We start from the raw sequence: 19,145 nt of genomic DNA, 5'->3' as shown, positions 1-19,145 counted from the left end.
TACAACTTTTGCAGACAAGCCAGGCCCACTTTCTATATTACTTCATGTTCATAACTAGAAAGTTCTTTCAGACATCTCTGTGGAGTGTATTAGGGACACTGGAAATTAAACACAGGCATGTCAAAGCATGTTAGAACACAGGTCATCCCTAATCATCAGGACTATCAGGAAGCCTTAAAGTCCACATTAAATGGATACCAAAGATGCTGGCAGCCTAAATGTAGGCCTGAGTTTCACTGCACCCTCAAAGACACTTGGGAACCAGAGCATATTAGGAAAATACCACCTCATGCTTGTAGAACAATAACCAGAAATAAACTGACTCTATCTGTTCCACAACTTCAGTTGGGCTTTTGGCCCGACATCGGGCAAGAATCCTGATGTTGGGCCAAAAGCAAGAGCTTTGACTGTAGAGAAGAAAGTATTTATGGCTGTGGTCTGTAAAAGAATGCAAACTGGATATTTGCCCTGCAAATGACACCAAAAAGAGAAAACATTTTTTTTCCCTACTGTCTCTCTCCACTTCTGTCCTGACTCCCTCAGCAGCTTGGTTTCTCACTCCCTTGTTTTCTGACTCCCTCAGTACCATTCCCAGTGCTGCCAAACAACTCCCTCAGATCAGCAGACAGTGATATTGGTGGTGTTGGGGTAACCTGTGTCACAGGAGCATGTGGTGACTCATTTTTCCACGCCCATAGGAGTCATAAATTTGAACTGTTACTGGCTTCTTTGGCAACACCCATGGAATGATATGGGAATGTGAAGCTAGGATATGACCCACTCTGTAAGGGAAGGACACTGAGCTGTCTCTGCAATTGACTGATTTACTTGAGCTTCTGCAGTGAAGTTCCTGGGTTCTCTGCATGTGGTTTGTTCCCTTCCCTCAGCGTTTCTCACTGTTGCCAAATTGATAATCCTCAGTGACATGGTGGAGCCACCTATCCTAGTGACATTGGAATTCTTCCCCTTTTTCATCATATTTGGTAGTACTAAAATATTCTTAATTGATAGTGGCTTGCCCAGTTACTCAGAAAGAGCTACCATGAGGTCCACTATTAAAGCTATCACTAGATCAGTTTGCATGGCCTTCACTAGCAGGAGTTTGAATGAACCCAGTGGTATGAAACACCAGGAAAAGAAGCTGAGCTCTGTCAGTGTGTTTGGATTGTCCTCCCTAGCTATGTTCTTGGGGCTGGTATTCAGTGATTGTTGCCTTACACACATAGCCAGAGCCTCCATGACAGCCTCCTCCCCCTCCTTGCCATTTTCACCCAGCTTATGACACTGGGCTGTCCATGCTGAGCCAGCCTGGCATCACCTCACACAAATGTTGGTGGACTAGCACCTCCAGATGGGAGCAATCCAAGGCAGACTGTATCAGCTCCTAGGGAGAAGTTCCTAGAAGGGTCTTGACATGTGCAGAGCCTCCCAGATACCATTCCTGTCACTTTCTGGTGCTGTTTTAACTTGGACTTGGGAAAATGTGCTTTGAAGGCATCTGAGGGAGTGTTCTTCCAAGACAAGTAGACAGTGCTGGTTAGTCACACCAAGATGCTGGTGAGTGTTTGATGCACAGAGAAGGTCTCTCCCTCTGGCCAATGTACACCTATTTCTGGTAAGGACTGGATCTCTGAGAGTGGGTACATCCCAGCACACCCACACAGCTGGACCAAACTGACAGCCCAAGATTTTCCTGAGGGCAACTTGCAACTCGACAGCCAAAGTCTTCAGAAACTCCTTCCAGGTGGTGGAGCAGTAAGGAAGCATGGCAGTACAGCCTTGTCCACCGTGCACTTCTCCCTCCCTCGCTCCCTCCCTCCCTTTCAGCCCTGTCCTTTCTCAATACCCAGGAAAGATTAACTCCTCTTCGCACACCAGAGAAAGTTATTATCATTAATGAAGAATTAAAAGAGAGTGATTAATAAAGGGCCCTTATCTGGCCATGAGGAGGAGGCTGGACAATGGAAGGAAGATGGAGAAAATGAAAAACAATAAATATGAAGCGTAAAAGGAGGCGAGCACTGCTCCCACTTGTTAGATCGCAGCTGCATCTCCTGAGGGGGGAAGGCTCCAAATTGCTAATTACTGCCTCTGAAAAGACCTCGCTCTGATATGTTTTCTGCTGAAAGGTTCCCATTAATGAAGCAGCGATGATGCCGTTTCCCTTTGACTTGCCTTCAATTCCCTCCCTGAGCTTCCTCCCAAGCCGGGAACAATGAGGCCCTGGGAGCAGGCGGCTCCCACAGGCCTCTCGGAGACTAGGCCGGGGGCAGCCGAGTGAGGGGAGCCGAGCTGGCTGTGAAATATGGAGGGGGGAGATAAGGCAAAGACAGAGGAAAGAGGCTCACTCCCAGGAGCCCAGGGAAAATTTGCAGTTATTATGAAGGAGATGAGACAGATTAAAAGCCCTTGTGTTCTGCGCTGCCCTTTTATTTAGTGGCTTCATCTCTGAGATGAAAGAAGTTGGAAATGACTTTCTCCGCATTTTGCTGCAAGAAGCTTCACGGCACATTTTTTGACTTTATTCCTCCCTTTGTCTCTTGTCCCCTTTCTGTCTCTCTTTTTCCTTTTAACCCCTGGAAGGTTTTGCTGTGAAATGTCATGGGACGAGGCAGAGCATTTGCTGGGGTAGAGCAATGACCCTGCTGCTCTCCCCATCCTACTGGGCTGAACGGCTCCCGCTGCCCAGCAAGGAGGGAGCTGGGCCAAGGTGCTGCCACGACAAGCAGAGAGCATCCAGCCAAGCTTCCTCTCCTGCTTGCCTCAGAAATGTCCCTCACCACTAACACACCCTCTCCTGCCTCCAGGCCCAGCAGCAGTTCAGCACAGGTGACCGCAGCCTCTGAGCAGGAAAAAAAACACCCTTACAAAACCCAGTGATGGATCCATGTGGGGTAAGAGTGCTGAACATTTTGTATCCCTGGAGCATTTAATGAGCAAAACTAGTGTTGACAAGTTGGGACAGTTCCCATTCAAGCAACTTACAAAGTGCACAGAGAGTAAACAATTTGCCAGGGATGTGGGATGAAGTTCAATGCAGACAAGGATTCAAAATTAACTTTTGCTGACCTATGTCAGGGTGAATCTTGTAAGATTGCACAGAAATACCATAAACTGCTCAAAACCAGATTATCCCAACTGCCTCATTATATTTCTTGAACTCCTATTCCAAATTATAATCCTCATTATATTTCTTGAACTTCTATTCCAAATTTTTTTCCACATCAGTGCTCCTTTGTGGTGCCCATTTAGTTCTTGGGACCCTTGCAATTGCAAGAGCTTTTTCATCCTGTCTCTTGCTTTTGCCCTATCTCTCTCACAGAAAACCGACCCCATGTGCCAGTATGTTGTCTTTACTCAGGCCAAATGCTGGCAATATCTGCAGAAATTTGGGTTTGAGTGTTGAATGTGGAAAAAAATAATGGACAAGTGAATTAAAATTTATACCAGTTGAAAAACATTTTGTTGACCTACAGAGAACAGAGAACTAGTTGGGAAATGAGGGGAAAATAAGAGAAATTAGAATGGGCATCTGCTGCCATCTCCCCAGGATATCTGAATACAGGATTTCTTGTACACAATTGTTTGTCTGGTTTGTTATCCTGCCTGGAACAGCAGCCAGTATTGAGTGCTTGAAATGAAGGGGTAAGAAGCTCTGAAGTGATGTTTACAGAATAACCTTCCCATCAGGGGAGTTTCTCTCTAACCCAGACATTTTGTAGCTGTTTTATATCCTGAAGCATGAAAAAGGATTGCAGCGGTGAAACAGGATTAGATTTTAGGAGGGATTTTCTCTCAGATCTGAGAGTAAAAAGAAAACCCCTGTATTGGAAATAGGAAACTGGCCGGGAAAACAAAATGCTGCTAACAAGTAAGGTGAGTTACTGCCCCAGAAAGGGTTAAAAACCCAAAAGGACACAATTTTACAGGCAAGTTTGTGTACATAAAGTAACTTTAATCAAGTCAGCTATTGGAAATGGGATAAAACAAAATCTACCTATTGGCTGCTTTTCTTTTTTTATATATTTATTTTCCAAGGAAATAATAGAGAACTACAAGGAAATGAAAATGTTAACATGACAGCTCAGACTGGCACGAAGGACTGGTTAGATAAACAGCAGGAAGAAAGTTCAGCAAAGCTAAATGAAGCTTGTCCTATTGGGGTGTAGGAATCAATGGCAAACTCAAGGATTCAGTTATTTTTGAAGTATCTTGACAAACTAGGGAGGGTGCCAGAGGACTGAGGAAGAACAAACACAGCACCAGTCTTTTGTGGTGGGAGTAGGGAGGCAGCAGTGGTCTTGGCAAATATCACCCTTTCAGAATAACTTCTGTTCCTGGCAACGTGATGGAATAAACAGAAAAGGGGGGAAAAGTAAGAATACAAAAAGATAAAGAGATCTGTGAGCAATAGGCAGTAGTATATATTTCCAGAGAATAAATCACATCTAAATAAATCTGATTACTTTATTTTGATTTAATTTACAAAATTAGTGAAGAGAATAACTCAAACATAATATAGATATGGACTCTGGCAAAACTTTCAATATGCTGCACTGTAAAACATTACATGAAAAACGAACCACTATTGGTTTGAATGTGAGTGCAGCTATGTCAGTTAAGAAAACCCCAAACACCCTTCTGGGAAAAAACCCCCAAAACCAATCAGAAAAACCAAAACCAAACAAAAACCCACTCTCAACCTCCATCCAAAACCAAACAAAAACAAACGAACAAAACCCCCAAACAAACAAACAAAAACAACAAACTCCAAAAACCACCCAAACAAAAAAATCCAGCAAAAAAATTCCCGAAAATAAACCAAAACAAAACGACGATGAAAAAAACCCACTCCAAACCGCTGAAGAAGCATCATGAAAGCTGAGAAATAAACGGAATGTTATTCAAAACTGGATGGTGGCAGGTTCACACCTAGCTTTATTCTGATGGCTGCTGGTGATGTGTAAGCTGGCACGATGGGAAGGAAAATAGATGCAAGCCTTAAGGAGAGGGGAGCAGCACTGTGAAGTTTAATTTAGGATGCACACAACTAGCGTGGCAGCAACGAAACGGAGGAGTTTGAGTACCAAGTTTATTTACTGTCCATTACAAATAAAATACGATAACCAAGCAGCTAAAGGTTACGTATAGGCAAGGGCTGCCCGCTGGCAGGTGACGGCTCTGCAATGGCTCCACGGGCGGCACCAGCCAGGCGTCAGCGCACAGAGGAGCACGGCTGCCGGCAGCGGGCCGCGCTCGGGGGCGGGCCGGGCGGCGGGGCGGCGCTGGCCCGGCCGGGCCGTCAGGGCTCGGCGGCGGCCCCGCCCGCGGGCGGGGCGGGCGGAGGAAGTGGCCCGGGGAGGCCGGAAGCGGCGCTGACGAGGGGCTGGCGGAGCGGGGCGCTGGCCGGTGAGCGGGGTCGCGGGCAGGTCCGGCAGGAGGCTGCGCGTCCAGGGCGGTGGGGGCAGTTTTCCCGGCCTTTCCCGGTGAAGCTGGGGCGTGTCGGGCAGAAGCAGCGGCGTCTCCGTGGAGAAGGGAGCCAGTGCGACCGGGTCGCTGAGGAATAAGGGAGGCGGCCTGCGGCAGTGTGTAGTTCACCGGGCTGGAGGTGCGGGTGTTTCTGAGCCCGGTGGGAAGAGAATGCATAGGGAGAGGGGTGTTGTGAGATGAGGGATTTGGCCAGGACTTTAGGATTGGCACACTGACAGCCCTGAGGTGTAGGGGTGGTATTTTCTGGCAGTAGGAGTGGGGCTTGGTCTCATACACCCTGTTCTAAGGAGCCCAGCGTCCCGTGCGCCTTGCTTTATAGCTGAAGTGGTGCTGGCTTGCAAACTACCTGTTTTACCATCTGTTTTACTCCCAGCTTTGCTGCTTGTGTACTTTTGGAAGACTCAATTTGTTTGTCAAGCAGACTGATCCTTCTCTGTTGCTTTACTGATGCCGGTAGCAAAAACTAGTTGCCAGCTTCCATACCCTTTGGGATGTGTAATTAAGCATGCTGCTTCAACACAAAAGATGAACCTTAAAGCCTTTTCAGATACAGAGCACTCAACCCAACCTGCAGTAGAGAGACATCTGTGCCACCATGACTAGAAGAGGGATTTAACCCTTGCAGAAAGGATTTAACCCTGCCAAGAAGTGGCAGTTGTCCTGCATTGGATCCTGCCAGGTAACTTCGAAGTAAGTGTCCAACTCCTTTAATGTTACAAAGGGTATAGCATACTACAGTCCAGAGATGTGTTGGTAACAGTATTTATCTTTGGTGCTAATTATTGTCATTTTTAGTAGGCATTGCCAATGGATGAACTGGTGCATGACTTGGCCTCCGCTTTAGAGCAGACTTCAGAGCAGAACAAACTGGATGAGCTATGGGAAGAGATGGCGCTAAGCCCACGGCAGCAGCGGCGTCAGCTTCGCAAGAGAAGGGGTCGTAAGCGACGGTCAGACTTCACACATCAGGCAGAACATGCCTGCTGCTACAGTGAGGCCTCAGAGTCGAGCTTGGACGAAGCTGTCAAGGATTGCCGTGAGGTGCTGACAGCTAATTTCAGTGACTCTGATGACATGGCAGTGGTCAAACGGCATCCAGCTCTTAGTGCCACCCTGAGGAGCAAGCAACACTTGTGGCATGAGTCAGACTCCTTTACAGAGAATGCGCCCTGCCGACCTCTCAGGCGCCGACGGAAAGTCAAACGTGTGACATCAGAGGTGGCTGCCAGTCTTCAGCAAAAGCTCAGGGTGTCAGAGTGGAACTATGAGAGGGGCTGCAGGTTCAAGTCAGCCAAGAAACAGCGTCTTTCACGCTGGAAAGAGAATGCCCCTTGGACATCATCCAGTCATGGCCTTTGCGAGTCAGGAGAGAACAGGCCCTTCCTCAGCAACGGGGGAAGGAAGGAGCGGATGGAGTGTGAAGCCGATGATCAGAAACAGGGTTCAGATGAAAACATGTCGGAATGGTGAGATCTCAGTTTCTTCCCTGTGCTAGTCAGATGGCTGCCTTGCTTGCAGCTGCTTGTAAATGCTGTGCCTTGCTTTTTGAAGTTCTTAAAATTAATCAATGCTGCTCTTTTTGTGAGGATGAGAAATATCTCAGCTGCTTCTAAAATGTAGATTTGTTCAGAGTCTTTCCTGTCAGTATTGTATGATGACCCAGAATGCTTCCTTGAGAAGTTGGCAAGCTGATAGGTTTCTGGCTCCTGTTACACAAAGAGTCCTCTGAAATGTCAGTGGCCTTGCAGCATGCTTGTGGCCAGTGGTTCTGGGAGTAAACCCCCAACTGGCACTTGTGTTGCATGATTGGTACAAGCTGATCTCAGTTTCTTATTTTCAGCATTTAAGTAGTGGTAGATTACAGATCAGATCTCCCATCATTACTGCTGGCCCTCTGTGCAGGTGCTGTGTGAACCTCAGTCTAACCTTCCTTGCAGTTCTACATTTCTGCTCTTGATCTGATCGTTAAAGCCTAGCCATGGGGAGAATGTGGTGAGAGGATGAAGTTGAGGGCAACTTATGTTACTTACAGGTTAAACACTGTGCATCAGTGGAGTCTGATGTCTTGGTGTCCAGTTTTGGAGAACTTTGATGAATTTGTGGCAGAATCACATACAAGAGATTAAAATAAATCATGTAAATGTCGTGGTCTAAATTTGCGTTGCCCTTGGGAATTTTTTTCTCCAACTGTGACTTTTATGCTCTCTGTCTAAGGTTTAGGATCATAAAACTGCTTCTGTCAGAAGAGATTTTTCAGGTTAGAAAAGAGGCAGCTGCTGAGAATTAAATGGAGGAAATTTCTTAATGAATGGCATACAAAAAGCACATGTGATCACTGATTTTCTAATTATCATTGTGTAAGAACAGCAGACATTGAGGAGACATTTAAAACAAACAAAAAGCATTCTTTTTCATGAAACATGCGGTCTGGAACGCTCTACTGCAGGACATTTTAGAGGTCAAAATTTAAATATGTTCAAAAGGGAGATGTGGAGCATAGGCATATCAGGGGCTGTTAAACATTACAGCCCAGATGAAAGATGCCACTCAGGAAGTCCTTAAGCTGCTGACTTCTAAAAGCTTGAGGAACATACAGAGTAGTCTGTGTTTGTCGTGTTGTCATGTTCTTTTCTCAAGCACTGTAGTAGTCACTATCAGAGGAGAGTGTATTTGGAAAGTCTAACTCTTTGATACAGTATGATTGTTCATATGTTGAGGTTCAATTAAGTGTTGTGACAGTCTAGCTCCTGCAGTTTGTCAGAGTGGATAGATGGCACTTCATTATTATGGCTTTGTGGATAATAGCTGGAATTGCAGACTTCTCAGTGCTGTTTTCTGGGACCCTGTGAAAATCTTAGGTTATAGTAAGTCCTCACTGTGGTCTGGGAACCACTATTGCATTTTTACTGGGTCAGTTGTGATTTGTAGCATATAACTCTTGCAGAGTGGTCACTTTTTTCTTTTAAGAGTGGCTGTTCCTAAAAAGTGGGTGTGAGATGGGGCTTTACAAGAAACTTGTGGATGGAAATCTTTTGTTGCTAGTTGTTAGAGTAGTTTTATCTTCTTAGAGCTGTTTGCTAGTAGTCCAGGAAAAGAAGTGTGCTAAGCAGCTCCTGAATAGTGCATGTCAGTGGTGATGGACTGAGAGATACCCTTACTAGATGTGGCAGTGATGGACAGTGTTCCTTGAGTTGGTTTTTTAAACACCAGTCAGAGTCTGTTCCATCATGTCAGACTTGAATTTAAACCAGCAGGCTTTCATCCAGCCTTTATTTGTGCCAGCCTTGGAAAGAGTAAATAAAGAGCTATGTCCGGACTGTTACTTGAGGACCATGCTGGGAGATGGCTTTGTTCTGTCTCAGTTGTCCCTTGCTCTCAGACTAATTATTGTGCAAGTATATGCATCAAATGACACTTACCATCTGCTGCCAAATCCTTGGGATTCTCTCTGGAAAGCTAGTGCTTGGAATATTTGACCTCTCCAACACCACATGTGTGATCTGTGCTGTGACTCACTAGGGAGGGCCACAGTTGGAGGGAGTAATATATACAGCCCTCTTCACTGCAGAGTATCCCTCACAGCAGTGAAGGATCATGCTTTGGTCTCTGCTGCTCTAAATATAGCCCTTTGCTGTGAAACTGGCTGTGTCTGCCTCACTCCCACTGTGCTCTAGCTGTTTTTTCTGGTACAGTAAGGGAAGTACTTTTCACAGATGTATGACAAGGGCATATCCTGAGGAAAGGAGAAGAAAATTGGATGCCTGGGAGAGCAAATGGTGTGGTTGTCATCACAAGCTGATGGGATGAAAGGTGACTGATGCTGCTTGTGGGACTTGTAAGCAATCTGTGGTGATCTGGTGATTTACAAAACTTTCATACTGAACTGGTTCCACTACTGTTCACTCCTCTAACAATATGGAAAATGACAAAACGAAGTGGGTTTTCAGGCAAACTAAGTTCTGTATTCAGAATGGATTTTTTTTTAATCTTATTTTTCCTCCTGTACACTGACAGTTTCTTGGTTTAGGAATGAATCTGTAAATGCTGAAATATCCTGTATTTTCTCTGCTTTCTACAAGGCTTTCTATCCAAAGTCAGGTCAAAGACCTGTTTATTCCGTTGATGAACTCCCATTCGCTGAAAAAGTCTTGGATATGGGTTCTTAACAAGGAAAAGGGTTTTTTTCTAGTCTGCTTGTAGGACTATGCCCAGTCCTTTCCTGGAGGAAGATGAGCTGCAGTATTGTGATCCAAGTGTACATATAATGAAATCTTTTGCCAAACACAGCAAAAGATGAACATAAATTCAGAGAAGGATGGATGTGCAGGAACACAGTAAGGAAATTATGGTGGTTCTGAATTGGGTAATGACATGACCCAATGCCTAATCTATAAATAACTGTGGAAACAACAAAGGAAACAAGTTTTAGTTTAAGCAGTCATTTGTGTAAAGGTGACAATTAGCTGCTAAGACTGTTAGAAGTAATATGCCTTTCTGTCCCTAAATGTTTTGAGATTCCCTGCAGCCATAATAAAACAAAGGCAAATTATATATTGAGTGCTGAAGTTTTTTCTCTTTTTGATCTAAACTGAGTGCTTCCAGAATGTTCTGGGTTTGGTTTGAGGGAAGAACAAACCATAGTACAAGAGCTGTCTAAAAATCACTTTGAGTAGTGTGTTTACTTGGGAAAAAGTATGCAGTTGGTCTCATCTGTTTTCAAGAACCAAAACTCTGTGACTTTTTCAAACTTGGGATTCTACTGACCCACCAATGCTGTGAGATTTCACTGGCTTAATGCTGATGTATTGGTTGTGGTTTAACCTGGATAGGCAGCTCAGCTCCGTAAAGCCACCTGCTCACTCCCCTGCAGGGATGAGGGAGAAAAATGGAAGACTAAAAGTGAAAAAACTCTTCAGCTTTAGGTAAAGTTGATTTAGTACTTAAAGCAAAAGCTATAGTGTGCAAGCAAAGCAAAATAAGGAATTCACTATTTCCTATCAGCAGGCAGGTGTTCAGCCATCTCCAAGAATGCAGAACTCCATCATTTGTAACATTATTTGGGAAGACAAACACCACAACTCCAAATGTCCCTGGCTTCATTCTTCTTTTTCCCAGCTTTTATTGCTAAGCATGACATTAGGTGATGTAGGATATCAGTGTGGTCAGCCAGGGTCAGTTGTCCAGCCTGTGTACCTCCCAGCTTCTTGTGCACTCCCAGCCTGCTCACTGGCAGGGCAGTGTGAGAAAGCCTTGGCACTGTGTAAGCGCTGCTCAGCAATAACTAAAACATCCCTGTGCTATCAACACTGATCACAAATCCAAAACATAGAACCAAAGTGCTGCTATGAGAAAAATTTAACTCTGTGCCAGCCAAAACCAGTACAATGTTCTGGCCTGAGAATGTTACCATTGCTCATCCTGAATGTGCAGTTAAATTGCTTTATCCTTTGGAAGGGAGCTGCTTTGATGACAGTCTGCAGTTGCATTCATGAGTCTGGCTAAGCTGATGAATTGGAGGCCAGTCTCTCCATAAAAAAAAAAAAAAAAAAAAAAAATTCCTATCTTGGAAGGCAAGTGACAAAGACAGAGTGTTCCGCTTCCCCTCCTTTTCCAGCCCAGCCTGACCTTCTGCAGCCCCTCGGTGCCTCTTGTTTTCTTATTTTTATAGAAAATCAATATCCCTCCTGACACAAACAATAGCTCAGGCAAAAGAATAAATGGGGGAAACCTGAGATCTCTGTCCATCACCTCTCAGTTTAACTCCCCCAAACTATTTAATTATAAGCATGCTTTGCTTCAGGTGTTTGCGACAGTGAAATTGCTAAATGAGGACCATTTTAACCAAAGATTGGGTGATCAATAACCCTCTATAGCAGTAGCTTGTCGGATCAATAGCATTCATTATTTCATGGTTAAGGTAAGTAGCCTCCTTTGCAAGTGGAGGTCATTAATCAGTGCTTACTGGACCTACAGAAAGGCCTGCATAGGAGTCTAGTTCGTGTTCAGCCCTGCAGTGTAAAAGGGGTAGTGAATAGGGTGAAATCCCTAAAAGTTTGTTCGTGTAAAGCACTGGCAGTGATGCTTATCTGTAAGGAACTAAAGAGCTCTCAGTGCAACACGATGCTTATAAAGTAGAGTTAATATGACCTGGATGCTTGTCAGTGCTTTTTCCTTTCTCAGGCACCTTTCCTCTGAGGATGCTAGAAACCTTATGAAGCAGTCACTCGGTCCTCACATCTGCAGCTTGTGGAGATTGTTTATCCAAGCTATCAAAAGGGAAAGCAGGCACACTAAGGGATTGGCCCAGGGTCATACAGTCAGGTGGTAGGAGAGCTTGGGATGAAACAATTAATTCGTGGTTCTCAGTCCTTGGCCTTAATTGCTGTGGTGTATATGTGGGAGGATGAATGCATGGCTTGGCTTTGTAATGGATTAATTTGGAATTTGATATTAACTTGCATGCTGTAAGGTGAGCATGCTGTATAGATTGTTCATCTTTTAAGTATAAATGGCCTTTATAAAATGATGAAGATACAGAATTTTAGATGTCCAGCATGATGAGTTGACTTGACTATACTTTAGAGTGTGTTTTCTAAGACCAACAATATGCTCTCAAAATAGAGCTTTATTCTGTGCCTGCAGTTCTTTGGAGTGACGTATTTTGTGGTCCCTCATTATTCAGCCTTGTAAATCAGGGGTTTCTGGTATGATCTCTAGTATGATCCAGTTTCCCTGGAAGAGTGGCATCCAGAGATACTTTCAAAGAGCATTCCCAGATTGGAGACTGATTCTAGTGCTGACTTACACCTGGTGTTCACATCTAAGGTTTTAGTGCTCAGGGAGGAGGCAGTAAGTAGTTTCTGCTTGTCCTGGTATCTCTCAGCTAAATCAGAGGAAGTACTGCCTGAAGTGTCTGAGGAATGAGTTCCAGTCAGCATTAAAACCTTCAGATGCTTGGCTCTGACATGAGCAGGTACTTCTGCTACAAATATTTGTCAAGCTTTGCAAGTCAATTAATAGCTTTCTACATTTTAATTTCTAGCTCTATTCTTTTGTTCAAGAGTTAAATCTTCTCTAACTGCTTCAGGAAATGCAAAGCAATGCAAAATGCTATGACAAGGTTGTGTTGATCAAGGTTGATCCAAGCAGGATCAAGTCATGCTGTGCTAAGGTATTTAGCTGGAGATTTGTAAACGTCGCAGCTGCTCTTACTCCACATAAAATACAAGTTGGTGGGGGAGGAGGCTGTGTGATAGTGTAACATTTTTGAGGAAAAGGAATCTGAAATAGAAAACTTAGGAGGGTTTTGAGTTAAGTGACCCAAGGACAGTGTTTTTAACTGCACTTAATTTCCTGGTGAGTATTCCACATGATGCCATAGTTAGGTTCTTAATTCTAGTACCTGAGGCAAATGGCATTTTATTAATTACTTCTTGATAACTTAGAACTAAACTAGATACAGGATTCTACTTTTTTCAAGTGATGCAGCATTGATACATTTTAACAGAAAGAAAGCAGTTACGTTCTGTTCCAGAGCCAGTCATGTGTCTGAAATTCAATTTTTGTGAGACATGTAAAACATTTTGGTCTTGGAGAAGCTAGTAAGATGTAGTAGAGTGGTTTTTGTATTGTGCCTGTTGCAACTGTAACCATGTTTTTTTTCTCTGTTTTTGTTCCAGTGAAACCAGCAGTGTTTGCAGCAGCAGTGATACTGGCCTCTTTACCAATGATGAAGGCCGCCAAGGTAACAGGTGTCCTGTGATTTTCCTCATGTGCTGCTAGGGAGTTCCTTACTTTCTTTACAAGTGCAAAGAAAGATCTATGGTTGAAGGGAGACAGAGCCAGTGGCAGGGAGCAGCTAGAAGTTAACCAATGAGATGAGGGCTACAAATGTTTGATTTTCATAACACTACACTTTCTCTGATGAAATACTTTGTGTATCAGATCCATAATATTTGCAATATAAGAAGCTATTGTGGAAAGGCACAGACATGCAAGAGGAATTTGAGAGCTCTTCATAATGAAAAAGCACAGCTTATGATTTGTTTCTGCAGATGTTTTAATGGTTGTCTACATACCATTAGTGCCTGAAATCTTAGTTGTTTTTACTATGGGCAGGAAGAGAAGATGGGAAAATAAATTACTTAATGCTGACAAGTTACCTAATAGACTATGCTGAGAAGATGATGGTGATATGTGATAGTTCTCATTTCTTTAAATATGTGTTCTTTCCTTGCTCTTGTGGGCATTAGTTGAATGTTGTATTTTCAATGTCTGTTGTAGAAATAGTATCTTAGGAGTTCTGAGTGTGAAGTGCAATCTGGTTTTATTTATCAATCACAGCACAGTGTTCAGTTGATGGGGGATAGGGCAGCAGTGTGAAATAGGTTGTAGTAGAAGCACTGGCATTGAGGACTATTACATTTGGAGCACGTGGAATGTGACCCTAGAGACCTGCAATTCTGTGCACTCTGATTCTGTCACATTTCCCAAGCTAAGATTTGGATGAGGTCTCCTCTGGGAATATATGAGTGCTAAAGGAAGTAGCACCAGTCGCTCAGTAGGATATACTGCTTCCACTAGCTTGTTAATGGCCCGGGTACCTGTGTGGAGCAACACAATGACAGCAAACATGCTTATGTGGTTTCTGATGGTATTTTAGGCTGTAGGACCAGTCTGTGTTCTTAGGGGAGTATAATACTTTGCTTAAGAGTAGGGATTTCAAATACCACTTTAACTGTTGCTGAAAAATAACTGTTTCTAGACTCTGGTTCTTCAAAGGCAAGAGAAAAGTAGAATCTTTTGCCCTCTCTTTTTGTTGATAATTGTTCAGGAGGAGCTGAAATTAGTGAGCACTTGTATATTAGATGACAAAGCAGAGTGGTGACTGAAGTGTTTTACTTCATCACCTGAGACAAGATTGATGGAGACTGGATAGTGTATATATATACTTGTCTATATGCTTGCCCTATATACTTGCCCTGATTTTGTACCCTGTTGTAGACATTAACTTTTGGCTGCTGCTGGAAATAGGGTGCTCAATATACAGGAACATGTAGAAATATGACTTAGATGAATTAATAAAGTCCAATTACAGCCTTCCCTGTCTAGGTAAGAGAAGAGGTTTGGCATCTTTGCCATCAGGTCTCTCTCTATCAAAGAGTTGATACTGTGATAGCTTTCTGACCAAGATGTTTTAGATTACAATTACATTTAAAAAGTTAAAAATATTGTTGCACTTTCAGACTAAATAAAAAATATCTCCTTTTCCTTTTTTTCTTAACAATTCTTAGTCATAAAGTAAATAAAAAACCAACAGCTTTCCATGTCAGTAAGATGGAGAGAGCACAAAATTTTTTTTGTCACAGATCATCACCTTATAAATAGTTTTCCAGCACAATTACAGGCTGAATAATGGGAAACCTAATCTGGCAACATTCTTAAATAAATGCAGGGTTTTTCCCTCCTTATTTTGAAGTTGCATCATGTAAAATTTGTGCTGTTGCTAATTAAATAAATCGTCTTTTCAACTGCACATACCAGCGCACTTCTATGAGCAGAGAATGATTCTAGTTCATAATTTGATTGTAAGGTGGGTTTTTTTGGTTTTATATTTGTTACATGCATTGGGATCTCTCACAGTAAAAATGACTGAATATTAGCATATGATGCTGATGGTTTAAGTTTGTCTTGTGGAAACAGTGGTTTGAGGTAGACAGAGCACTATGCCCAAATTTCTAGGAGTAGTTTTGCACAAATTAAGATCTCTTAGGAGAACTGTTCAACATTACTTAGTTTTAATTTGCTATGAAGTGGAGATGGGATTTTTATACTTTAAGATAAAACTGGTAGGTCAACTTGGTGCATGGCAGAAAAAACAATGTCAGATCTTTGGGATAAAGTGTTCTGGCTGTCCTCCCTGTTGCTGATCAGAGTTGGTTTTGTGTGTTGCTTCTTCTGTTATGTGCAAGATTGCAGCATTCTTATTAGGATGAGTTTTTTTTACTTTCTTGTATTCTTTTTTTTCTTTTTTTCTTTCTTTTTTACTTTTTTTCCCAGCCAGACATGTGAGTAGGCGTAATGAACTTCGGTCAGGAATAATGTAAGTCAGTGAGGAAAGGAGAGTTAGTGGGGGTGCTTGAGTTGAGGCTTAGTGATAGGCAAATGAGAATTTTCCCTAAGGTAGGTGTGTTAGTTTTTTAAGGCAAGATGAAGGACATAGGAATTACATGGGACTATTTGTGAGTTGGGCCACTGAAATGCTACATGTGTCAGGTTCTTTGCTCTCCTTCTGCTTTTTTTTCGTATGCTGCTCATGTGCTACTGGTCTCAGGGAATTTCTGGCCACATTTACTATGATCAGTGTCTGATGCAGTTCAGTTTTAGATTGCAACTGCATTAACTACAGCAGCCTGGCTCCATGGAGACTTCGGTCATGACTTCTGTTGCTGCTGCCTTAGTTTTACAAAGGGTTTGTAGTTCTTAGAGATTCTGAGAAGTTGATTGAGAGCAACTCACAGCATGGTTAGGACTTACACTCAGAGTGACCATTTCTGATAATTACGTGTTTTTGTCTTAGCTGCTGTCTTAGGAGACTAGGGATCTCTCTCATCAGTATGTTTCTTTTGCTTACTCTGTGAGCCTGGTCTTCTCTTGTGAAATTTCTCCTGTGACAGCCTATAGCATGTGTCAAATGATTGGCCTCTACCAGTGTTGCAGTAATTACTTCAGAGAAAGAGTTCTGCATAAGACATCACACAACATTGAACTAAGGTTGATGAGATGCAGTAGCTACAGAGTGCTAAACCTGCCCTAGGCAGGTCTATAAAGAGGCTTTGTTCTATAGGGAAATTCTGGAGACTGATGAGTTGGATAGTTTAAAGTGTTTAGTGAGGCCCCGTAGTTACTGAGGATCATTGAAGCAGAATACAAATATAAGGCTCTCCAAGAATGAATTCTTAATGAGACTTCAACTGTTTCACATTCAGATATGCCCACTTGTAGTATTTTGAGGAACTGTCCCGGGGTACTTGATGTTATTTGTGGCTAATTCCATCCTATTTCTTTAGGAGATGATGAGCAAAGTGATTGGTTTTATGAAGGAGAGTGTGTTCCAGGATTCACTGTCCCGAACCTTCTTCCCAAGTGGGGAGCGGATCACCGATCTGAAGTGGAGAGGATTGACTCAGGCCTGGACAAGCTCTCTGTTTCCACCTTCCTTTTGCCCTCACAGCCAGCTCAGAGAGGTGAGGTCCAAAGGAATTGTATTTGAGAACTTGTGATGTGATGGCAAGAGTAGATTCTTTTCGTAGGTGTTGCATTTAAGCTGGTATTGGTGATCTGATTAGGTTTTTTTTTTTAAGATCCAGTTAAGAAAAAGCTGCACAATTGGCGAGTTTACTGAAGTAGTTGTACCAGCTGCCCGTTGGCAGTCTTCCTTTTCTTAAATGTAAGGACTTTATTTGATTTGTGAATAAACTGGCATATCTACATCTTCAAAACTGAAAAACAAGAGACAGAGGATCTGATTTGATTACTGAACTAAGGAGTTTTCCTGGTGGCTTTGTCAGGAAGAATCTTCTATGTTCATTGCTCAGTTTTTCTGCATTTGGTTTTCAGGATTTCATGCTCGCCTGAATCGCCTTCCAGGAGCTGCTGCCCGTTGTCTCCGTAAAGGTCGGAGGAGGCTGGTTGGCAAGGTATGACCTTTTGAAAGATGATCATTTTGTATTTCAAATTCTGGTCAGCCCTGAAGTACTATTCTAAGATACTACGTAAATTGTTTTCTGCAGAATGTGGTCCTGTAAATTTTTTGTTTCATGTGTTGTTTGATTTGTTTAACTGCTTTGACTGTCAGAATATGATTGAGTGACTAAGTGGATTTTAAGGCACATTTGGAGTGGCAAAGGCAGCTGATCAACACTGAAAGCGGTATGAGAGGAGGCCTGAAGAAAAATGTCAGGGAGCATAAATATCAAGAAGATTTAGACAGAATGTAGGGGAAAATGATGATGGTATGAGACTTGTGCATGCTCATCTGAGACTACAAGGGCAGAGAGGTGCCTCGAACGTGAAGGAAGGCCAAATTTTATATAGGGAAGAAGACTGATATGAATGGCAGCAAAGGAAGGTGGTTTCAGCAGTTGCATTTTAGTGGGAAGAGAGGAGAGTAAAAAGGTATATGCAGTAAATGCAGACAAAGCTGCCCAAAGCTGTTGAGTAGTTTTAATATACTAGGGCATACACCAAACAACATATCAGTCCTTTTTCTAATAGAACAAACAATATTTTGCAGATGTCTGCCTACTTTGCGGATGTCTGTCTAAAAGAGAGGGGTACACCTGCTTGGGTCTGCATCATGGAATATTGAGCACTGCTGTTTGTTATAAAAGATGGTTCTGAGAAGGAAGGTGTTGGCTGTGATTGGCTTTTCTTTTTATTGTGATGTGCTCTGTGCTTTTGAGAACATTGGCATAAGTTCTGAGCTGGCTGCTGTAGTCTGCTAACAAGGTGTGTTAGGGGGGCCTGGAGTCTAGAGGGGTGCGACAGCTGCCTTCTGTTCAGTCATACTTGAAAGATCCTTGTCTGCCCCTTCTTTCTTCCACTCACCTTGCTTAATTGTAACCGGCATTCAAAATCTGAATCCTCAGCTGGCAAGAAACTGACTTTACACAGGGTTCCCGAGGCCACCTGCAAGTGACTGGGCCTGGCGGCGCACCTCTAATGATCCAAATGAGAAGGATAATATTTACTTGTTTAATTCATCTTCATCACCTTAAAGGGATCTTTGTCATTTGCAATGGAGGTCACTGCTCCCCCTTCCCCATCTCTCTCGAAACTGTAATCATAAATAATGAGTTTCATTCAGAGCTCCCCGGCAGCGAGCTGCTAATTACCAAAAGTACAGCTTGTAATTTACACAGTAATAAACTGTAAATTTAAACATTATAGCACTTTAAGTTAATAATTTTCCTGCTGTAGCAAATAGCCCATCTTTCACCCCTGCTGCTACAGCTGCCCCCAAACTTTGAGTGTGTTTTGCCTATATACCTGGCACAAACAAACCTTACCTGGGGACGACTTTTGCCCTCATCTTCAGCCCCTTGCTGAAAAGCATACTTCTTTCTTGGAGGCAGTTGCTATGCAGATGTGAACAGCTGGTGCTTCAGGCTGTGCATGTACGTGTATGCCAGCATCGAGCACATACACAGGGCAGCATCTTGCAGGAAGCAATAAGCTCCCACAGCAAGTCCTTTCTCCTAGGACCTGCCTTTCTTCAGTTGCTGGAGGTCCTGCTGCTGAACTGCTGTTTTCAGAAATGGTAAAAGCATTCTGCTTTTACTCCTTAATTTATTAATTGCTGGTTGGTGAATGTCCACTGTTAATAGAACGTTGTAGTGTCCTATCTCAGCCTGTTTCTAGCCCAACTGACCCCAGTAACATGGAAAGAAGCATTTCCCAGCCATCTCCCCCACTCTCATGCATCCTTTTGCTGCATACTTTGCTCTAGTTCAGTTTGTGGTGTGCCTCTCTGCAAGCAAATATCATCACTAAAAATGAAAAAACAAGTCTCATAAATAAAATTGAATTATTTTCTGCTATTCTAATTAGTTAAATCATCTCAGGTGAAGTTCTAAAAGGAAGGAGTAAGCATG

At 43.0% G+C, this 19,145-nt stretch overlaps 1 protein-coding gene across 11 annotated transcripts in view; it reads left to right on the top strand.

The window, feature by feature from the left end:
- The first annotated feature begins 5,353 nt into the window (after positions 1–5,353).
- GPATCH2L (G-patch domain containing 2 like) overlaps positions 5,354–19,145 on the top strand; it is a 39,281-nt gene continuing 25,489 nt past the window's right edge. For 5 of the 11 annotated variants that reach the window (XR_010028297.1, XM_063160243.1, XM_063160251.1 and 2 more), the window contains exons 1-6: positions 5,364–5,409; positions 5,864–6,180; positions 6,286–6,956; positions 13,170–13,234; positions 16,560–16,736; positions 17,110–17,189. Coding sequence is in view for 10 of the 11 variants with exons in the window: in XM_063160243.1 (XP_063016313.1) it covers positions 6,298–6,956; positions 13,170–13,234; positions 16,560–16,736; positions 17,110–17,189 (981 nt within the window). In the remaining variant the exon portion in view is untranslated. Of the gene's footprint in view, positions 5,410–5,465; positions 5,609–5,863; positions 6,181–6,285; positions 6,957–13,169; positions 13,235–16,559; positions 16,737–17,109; positions 17,190–19,145 lie in introns of those variants that run through there. The other 6 variants (XM_063160244.1, XM_063160246.1, XM_063160245.1 and 3 more) reach the window with 6 other exon arrangements.

This window comes from Melospiza melodia, chromosome 6, assembly GCF_035770615.1.
Source record: "Melospiza melodia melodia isolate bMelMel2 chromosome 6, bMelMel2.pri, whole genome shotgun sequence".
Classification (NCBI taxonomy): domain Eukaryota; kingdom Metazoa; phylum Chordata; class Aves; order Passeriformes; family Passerellidae; genus Melospiza; species Melospiza melodia.
This window is presented reverse-complemented; position numbering and strand designations above follow the sequence as displayed.